Below are 8614 nucleotides of genomic sequence, written 5' to 3'. Positions count from 1 at the left end.
TCCGCCCCCCAGGCTGGTTCCGCCCGCATGCTGCCCCCTAAGTGGTTGGATGAAATGTACCCCAGCTGTGGGGTCCCCTGCATCTTAGTGTGTGAGTGTGCAGTGGTGGGGAGGTGGTCATTCAAGGCCGGGAGCCGCAGCTGCCCTGGTGTCATATTCCTGGAGGGTCTTCGCTCTGCCTTCCCCCTCCCCCACCCCCCACTCGGCGCCGCGCCGCGGTGGGCTGGGAGACCAGAGGGATCGGCAGTGCCGGAGCCGATCTCGGGACTACAGGCTCGCGCCGATCTGTGGGGGCAAGCGGTGGAGGAGCCTGCCCGGGTCCACCACGTGGGGGACGTGCCGGCGGAAGCGCTGCGTTATCCTGGGAAGGTCGATCTAGGCCGCCCCAGGTTGGAGTGGGGGTGGGGTGCAGATGCACCTTCGGACGCCATGGCCCCCCAGCCCTTCCAGGACACGCCTTGGGAATTTAGGGCCGGGGGGATAGGGGTGGGAAAGGGAGAGAAGAGGAGCCTCCTGGTTAGAGGACGTGGGGGGAAGGGGCGCCCTAACGGGGAAACGTGCGCTGCTCAGGCTGCCGGCTCCTTTAAGGGGCCGGGCTGGCTCTGCGGCGGTTCCAGCTAACCGCGGACCTGGTGCCGCTCTGCGGTCCGCGTCTCCAGGCAAAGAATCCGACTAGAGCCTGGCGGCAGGACCCGGCGCGGGAGAGGGCGTGGTCCAGGCGGGAGATGGGCGGAGCCAGAGCTGCAGACAGCCGCTCTACCCAGTCCAGAAAAGCGGCGGAGAGCGGAGTGGGCGGGGCCCGGCGCTGCGGGCCGAAGGGGCGGGGCCTCGGGCTCTCGGAGCACCGCAGAGGGAGGTGGGATGGGCGGGGCAAGGGCGGGGGCGGGGCCTGTGTCTGCAGTGGGCGGGGCCCGCCGCAGAGGGGCAGTGCCGGCCGAGAGTCCTCTGCGTGCGGCTGCCGCGGCCCCACCACAGCGTCTCTGACAGCCGGGGAGCTGGGACCCACGACCCTCGCCACCTCACGCAGCCTTCGTGGCCTCCACCGCGGCCCGAGTCCCGTCCCTCGCCTCGGCGCCCACATCCGGGGGGCGGTCCGGCCCGCCGTAGCTGCGGAGGCCGCATCTGGCGCGCATCTGGAACCGCCCGCCCGCCGGCCGCGCTGGAGCCCGCGCCCGCCCTGGCCCGGCAGCGCCGGGAGCCCTGCCCGGAGCTGGAGCCGCACCTGGAGCCGCGGGCCCGGGGCCCTGAGCCGCGCAGCCGGCGCATGGTGAACTCGCTCCTGTTCGGGGAGATGGCCTTGGCCTTCGGCTGCCCGCCCGGCGGCGGCGGCGGGAGCTGCCCCGGCGGGGGCGGCGGCGGCGGCGGGGCCGGGCCGGGGCCGTCGCCGGTGACGGCGGCGCTGCGGGACGACCTGGGCTCCAACATCCACCTCCTGAAGGGGCTCAACGTGCGCTTCCGCTGCTTCCTGGCCAAGGTGCACGAGCTGGAGCGGCGCAACCGGCTGCTGGAGAAGCAGCTGGAGCAGCAGCAGAGCGAGCGCGAGCGGCGGCTGCGCTACAAGACCTTCTCCCGAGAGCAGGCCGTGCAGACCGGGCCCGAGCTGCTGCGGCCGCCAGCGTCCGGCGCGGGGCACGGCAGCGGCAGCGGCGCGGCGGCGGGCGCCAACGCCAACACCGTTGCCCTGGGCGGCCTGCCCCCCGGCGGCGGCTCGCACCCGCAGCACTACGGCCGCCTGCCCGGGACCATCTGGAGCTACACGCAGGTGCGGCGCACGGGCGGCGGCGGCGTGGAGACGGTGCAGGGCCCCGGCGTGTCGTGGGTGCACCCCGACGGCGTGGGCGTGCAGATCGACACCATCACGCCTGAGATACGCGCGCTCTACAACGTGCTGGCCAAGGTGAAGCGCGAGCGCGACGAGTACAAGCGGAGGTGAGTGGGGACCTGCCCTTCCCCCCACCCCGCAGCTCCCGGGGAGGGGGCGTCCAGGTCCAGGAGGCGGCGGAATGCGTGCGTTCGGGAGGGGCTGGGGGCGGCCAGCTGGTCCTAGCAGGTGGGCTGGAAGCTGTGTTTGCATAGGGCCTTACACACGCATGGAAAACTCACTTACTAGTTCCAAGGATGGGGGCGGGTGCTGACTACCGTAGGGGACACGTCGGTGCAGTCATTGGTCGGGGCCGGTTGTTTTCTAGGTGGCATAATGACCACTGGTGTTTTATGTGATCTCATTTAATCCTCACACCAACGCAGAGCGTAAGGCATTCTTATCCCCATTTTGTAGATGAGGAAACTGAGGCACAGCGACGCGAGGGGCTTGCCAAAAGGGGCTTTGCTGATAGTGGCAAAACCAGGATTTGAACTAGTGAGTTGAACGACTTTTGGCTAGTTTGTCTCCCGCTGCAGGTATTTCCCCAAGGATGTAGGAGGCGGGCTCCCCTCCCTCCATGGGTGAAAAGAAAAAAACTCTTCACCAACCCACTGGCCTTTTTTTTTTTTTTGTCCCTTAAATTAAATGAGATCATGTGTTTGAAAATGGGCAAATCCACTGGGGTCAGAGTCTGCCATGTTGCTCCAGCTCTGCAAGGTCTATTTGTTGGGTCTGGATAACCAGACTACCATTGGACTGGCCACAAGCTTTGAAAAACCCCTCTCTTCACCCCTCTTCTCCTCACCCCCTACTGTCATGGCTTTGAGTGCCAACAGATGCAGCCCTAAAGGCCTGCAGGAGGAGAGAACCTTGGGCCGAAGACTGGACGTTGTTTGGACCCAGACCACCATCCCTGGCTAGTGTGCGGGGAAGACTGCCTACAGGCCCGGCCTGCACATTCTTGCTGGGTCCCGTGTCCCCTGTTGGGAAACTGACATTGCTTCCTGCGCACAGTCCGGCTGACAGGACTAATGGCTCAGCTTTCCAATAAGAAGAGAGGGGTCTCTCTGTAGCCTCACAGGCCTGGGTGGGGGCAGCGCCCTGTGCTGTCCTAGCATGGGCAACTCTACATTGGGAGCTTTGGCTCCAAACTCTAGGGCTTGGAGGGTGTTGTGAGAAGGCTCTTTCCTTCCACTCCTTGAGTCCTGATGCTAACATTGAGCCCAGAGGTCTGTTCAGGGCCATGGGTCTCTTCCAGCACCTGCCAGGGAGATAGTGGGACCATTTGGAAACCTATTTGCTCATGAGACAGATAGGAAGAGTAAAATCTACCCCCAGTTGCAGAAGGGGAGAAGAGGTTGGTGATGCTTTTTGGAAGGGATAAAGTAATCAGTTGATGTTATTAAAGACAATAGGCTTTGTTAGGCCAGCATGGACCAGAGGTCCTGGGAGTCTCGGGTCTCTCATGTAGGGCCTGGCTTTCACTGCGCTGGGGACGAGCCCCTCTCCCAGGCCATCTTCTCTTGAGGACTTGAGAATGGATTCATGCCCCGCCACGGCCAGGGGGAGGCTACCTCTGCCTCTGTGGGCAGCTTCCTTGGGGTGGGGTAGGGGAGCAGGCACTGTTCTCGATGGTGAAACACGGAGGGATGGGCCCTTCTGTGTCCCACTGTTGATTGTGTCGTCATGCCTCAGGCTTGTGCTGTGTTTGTTTTATTGTGTGTGCTTTTTGGACGTGGCTACTAAGGAGATGGAAAAACCGTGCCCAATCTCAGAGGGAGATAGGTTGGCGTTGAGCAACGTTCTGTTCAAGTTGCATCCAGGGTGTGGGGTGTGATGTCAGCTTCTGGCGCTGGCCTGGAATGAGATGGGTACTGCTGGGGCAGGTGGAGTGTGGGTGCCTGTCCTCCTGTCCCCTGGGGCTGTGTGAGCGCCTTCTCTTCCTCCATTTTTTTTTGGTGAGCTGGGGAGGTGCCTCTTTTCCGGAGTTGATTCAGGGCTCAAGTTGGATTTGTCCAAAGCAAATATACTCCCTTCTTCGGGACTCAGTTTCCCCTTTCTGTGTAGTGAGGGGTGAGTGGCCTAGCACCGTGCTCCTGGAAGTCCCAGGCTGCCTTGGAGATGGTCTTGGGTTTCCTGGACTGTTATGTAAGACTTAATATTTTTTAAAAAGATTTTATTTATTTTTTTGACAGACAGAGATCACAAGTAGGCAGAGCGGCAGGCAGAGAGGGAGGGGGAAGCAGGCTCCCTGCTGAGCAGAGAGCCTGATGCAGAGCTCGATCCCAGGACCTTGAGATCATGACTTGAGCTGAAGGCAGAGGCTTTAACCCACTGAGCCACCCAGATGCCCCAAGACTTAATATTTTAAATTATATTGCAGTGTTAATATGGTTATAAAAAATGTGCTCACTTTTAAGTTCTTCATGTCAACTCATGGTTAATTGTTAACTTGTTAGTAGTTGGCCTCAAGTTAAAGCCACCCGCCTGCCTTTCTCTGTTTGTCTGAAGCGTACTCTGAGATTGCAGAGCAAACCGCTAAAAACCGTTCCCATTTGTAGCTACTTATCTGTGTGAGTCAGGATTTTCATGAAACTCTGCAGCCAAAGCTGGAGATAGGATTAAATAGAATATGGTACTGTCATCTGTGGTCCCAGTTCTAAATGTTAATGAACCAAAATAGCCTCATCAGCTTCACTGATGGGACTCAGAATAGGTAACTAACTGTTCTGTATGTGAACTTCTAGTGTGAATGTAAACCCATAACATTCTGTTTTTACTTCTTTCTGTATTTGGGTTTCTCATGAGAATTTGCTTTCGGGAGGAGGTCAGGCATCTCAACACCTTAAAAGAAAAAATTTAAAAGTCGCCGGACTAGATTATCTCAAAAGGTCTTTCCAGCATTGTCAAAATATAATCTTGACTTTGAGCTCCCAGTCCGCTTCTGGTCCCCTGGCCATGAGAGAAGTCACTGTCTAAGGGATGGGACCACGGTGTTTGCTTGGGCCACCGAAGGCATTAGATGCTTTGGGGCTGTCTAGCACGGAGCCGCAGGCAGTGACCAGTGGAGGGGACCTGTGCCCGGAAGGGAAAGGTTCTAGGGTTTCCTCCCGTCTACCTGGAGGAAGTCACAGCCTCAGACACCCCCACTTGCTTCTGCAGAGTACATGTGCCTGGTGCGTGTAACTCTGTGTTCTCCAAGCTGGAGGCATTTGGGTTCCTCCTCTAAGATCTGCAGCCAGAACCATGGACCACCACCGTCACTATTTTGACTTAAGAAAAACATTCTTCACCAGCTTTCTTGAGGTGTAATTTGCACATCATAAAATCCTCTTAAGCTCACTATTCAGTGATTTTTTTTTTTTTTTTTTTTTTAGTAAATGCAGAGTTGTGCAACCATTACCACAACCGAGTTGTAGAAAAATTGCATCATCCTAAAAAGAGCCTTCATGCCCATTTGCAGGGAATCCCCCTTCCCACCCCAGCCCAGGCAACACTGATGTGCTTTCGGTTTCTATAGATTCACCTTTTCTGGACACTCCAAGTCAGTGTCGTCGTATCATTTATAGTCTTCTGTGTCTGGCTTCTTACACCTAGATGATGTTTTGTAGGTTCAACCACGTCATAGTGTGTTTCAATACTACATTCCTTTAGACTCGTGAACAATTTTCCGCTGTGCAGACAAACCATAGTTTATTGGTTCACCTCTGCAGTCTGTAGAATTTAAATGCAAAGAGTCATTTGTGCCCCCTCCCATCGTCTCAGGGGCCTCGAGTGATACGGGAGCCATGCTTTGGAAACACCGACCCAAACCAGAGCTCCTGGCCTGGGGTGCCTGGGCCCTGGGCCCTGGGCTCTGTTCGCTACGGCTTGGGTTTCCCCTCTGGCCAACCAGCGCTGAGCTCTTTACCATGAGGGAACTGTGGTTGCCCAAACTGTACCGTGGACAAGGTTGTCATGCATTGATTTGGAAACCAAAACAAACATCTCTGCCCTGTCACCACCCAGTGCCACCAAAATGTCCTACTCCGAGTTTGCAAGCTGGGGGCTTTCCCCTGGAGATTCCTGCTGAGTCTGTCTGAACTTTAAACTAGGGGGGATTTCTCTGCATTGCTTCTCAGAGACCATGACTCCAGGTCAGGCTTTGCTACTAGGTGCTGTGTGACCTCAGGCCAGCTGCTACCCTCTCTGAGCCTTAGGTCCTCCACCTTTACGGGAGGGGGTTCCTTTTGGTGACCCCTCCCAACTCGCCCTATACTTTGGTCTGTGACTCAAAGGGGTCCGGGCCAGGGCTGTTCTTCCTGTCTCACAGACTGGCAGTTCTTCCTCTCTCCTCCCCCAGGCCCAGCGTGGTTTGGAACTGTCTGGGTTTCTCTCCCTCCCTCTGCAGGTTGCCAAGTGTCTGTGCCCCTGACTCAAGTCAGCATGAAGGGATTGCTTTGTTTCTCCCCGGTGGTTGGGGTGGTTGGGTGATCGGAGCTTTGCTTGAGAGCCAGGAGAGACCACAGTGATCATTTAGCCTGATGGTTCCCAGACGGGCCCTTTAGAGCCACGGGATTTAGAGCTGGGTGCGTTGGGGGCAATTCTGGGGACAGTGAGTGGGGGGTGCTGAGCACCTGGGATCTGGCCCCCATCAACCATAGCAGCTCTATTTCCATGCCCGCCAGATTGGTTTTCTGGGGAAGCTTCCATTGGAAAACAGAGTTCTACAGCTTAGAAGAAAAAAAAGAGAGAGAGAGAAAATGCTGATTCAGCTGAGTTACTTTCATTTTTAAGATGGGGAAACTGAGGCCCGGAGGGAGCTGACCCACAAAGCCAAGTTGGGAAGACCTTGCCTGCTGTTGGAATCTTTCCCCGCGACTCTGAGGGGATGCTCACGTCATCCGGCCTCTGCTGGGGTTTGGTAGAGTTTCCTCTACCTTTTTGTGTGTCTGCCTTTAAGCATTTTTTTAAAAAGCAACTTTCAGGGATGGGAGGGACTTCTGTCCCAGCTATTTCTGATCATGAGCCGGAAGGGGCTGGGCTGGCAGCCTGAATGAAAGGCTCCAAAATGGGCTGGTGGGTAAGCCAGCTGGGGTGTGCCCTGCCTTTCCTCATCACGCCCTGGGAGGCCCTTGAGCAGGTGTGTGCTGGCCCCTGAGTGCCCCAGAGCCAGAAGATTGCCCCGGAAAGCTGGTCGCAAGGCTTCATTCCCTGCCACTTCTGTTATCTCTGAAGCTGTCACCAATATGGATTCTTTGTTTCTGATTTTTCAGGGAGGCAGCCTGGGATGGGGGGAAAGGGTTCACGTCCCGGCTCTGCTACTCTGTGTGACTGCGGGCAATTGCTTAACCTCTCTGAGCCGCCAGAGCCACCACTTTCTGTAACAGAGGGGGAATAGCATTGTTCCCCTAGGAGTCGGGGAGGAATGAAGGAGGTCCTGTGCTAAGGCACCTGGTAGGCTCCAGTGGGTCCCCTCTCTGGCCCCCCACAATGTTTGTTGCCTTCATTTTATAGGGATTTCCTGGCACTGCGCTGGACTACCCCACACATCCATTTCAGGACACGTCGCTGCTCTCTCGGTGCCGTGGAAGGCGCCAGACATGGTGTTGGGGGCGGAGGGAAAAAGGGCTACTTCTTTGTCCGGCGTCTAAGGAGGGTGTTCTTCCTACTCTTAGCGGTTGATTTGTGCCTCCGGAAATCTCTGGCCACCCCCGCCCCCCGCCCTTTCTTCCAACCTCCGTTGAAAGAAACACACAAACCCCCTCCATCCAGCTCCTCAGTGTCCCAGAGTCTCTTGGCTGTGCTGGCACTCTCTTTGGGGACATATTTGGGAGGGATTTTCCGAGCCTCAAGTCAGAGGCTGGGGAATGAGGTCCCAGAAAAGAAAGAGAAGCAGGAAGCTGGGAGACAGCTGACGCTGAAGATTCCTTCCCTGAGGAATGTGAGGCGGGGCTTTGGCCTTGGCCACCGGATGCGGGGCCTGTGTCCCCCCCCCCCCCCCCGCCATTGCACGCGGGCGTGCGCACACACGTGCACATGCACACCCGGGCTCACGGGGTCTCAGCCCCTCTAGGCCCGTGGCCCGTCTCCCCACACGTGTCGGTATTTGAAGGACACAGAAGGGTAGATCCAGAATCTGAACATGCTCTTTGCTGCAAGGAGATGCGACGACTTCCAGGGGAATTGATTTAAACTGCTCTGTGTGTCAGTGACACCGCGGGCTGTGGACTTTGCATTGGGAGTCCTGGCTTTTGATCACATCGGGGAGGTGAAGCCAGGCTGGTGTTCTGTTGATTTCTCATGTCACGGAGGCCTGAAGGCCTGGGGCAGGGAAGAGATGCCATCATCCCCTCTGCCCAGCACCAGGATCCACCCAGCATCAGGTGTCCCTGAGCGCCCACTGCCTCTACCGTCACGGCAGCGCACACTGTGAATCTCAGGGGCCTGGGATGTCTGCTCCCCCACCGACTGTAAGCTTGTGGGGGCCGGCTCCGGGTCGCCGTACTGGCAGAGCCCAGCCCAGGCCTGGCCAGGGTCCATGCTGAGCTAGCATTTCGCAGTGAGGGAGGGCGCTGTGTCTGGCAACTGCGCGTGCCGCTACGTCCCCAGGGCGGCTGGGAACCACACGACGCAGGTGATGGACATTTGGAGTCAGGAGACCCGAGCTTTGGTCCCCCCACCACACACATCAGTTTTAACAAATTTGAATAACACCCATTACCTGGGGTCCTGGCATGGGCATTAAAAGCTGAGCCAGACTGCGTTAGC

At 57.5% G+C, this 8614-nt stretch overlaps 1 protein-coding gene across 2 annotated transcripts in view; it reads left to right on the top strand.

Annotated features, from left to right (window-relative positions):
* Positions 1-744: 744 nt before the first annotated feature.
* IFFO2 (intermediate filament family orphan 2) overlaps positions 745-8614 on the top strand; it is a 44156-nt gene continuing 36286 nt past the window's right edge. Inside the window, exon 1 of one of the 2 annotated variants that reach the window (XM_082687941.1) lies at positions 745-1929. In XM_082687941.1, the coding sequence (XP_082544067.1) occupies positions 1265-1929 (665 nt within the window). In that variant the 5' untranslated portion in view covers positions 745-1264. The remainder of the gene's footprint in view (positions 1930-8614) is intronic. The other variant, XM_082687942.1, reaches the window with a different exon arrangement.

This window comes from Mustela nivalis (genome assembly GCF_964662115.1).
Source record: "Mustela nivalis genome assembly, chromosome: 10".
Classification (NCBI taxonomy): Eukaryota; Metazoa; Chordata; class Mammalia; order Carnivora; family Mustelidae; genus Mustela; species Mustela nivalis.
Note: the sequence above shows the minus strand (reverse complement) of the source record. Positions and strands in the feature narration are given on the sequence as shown.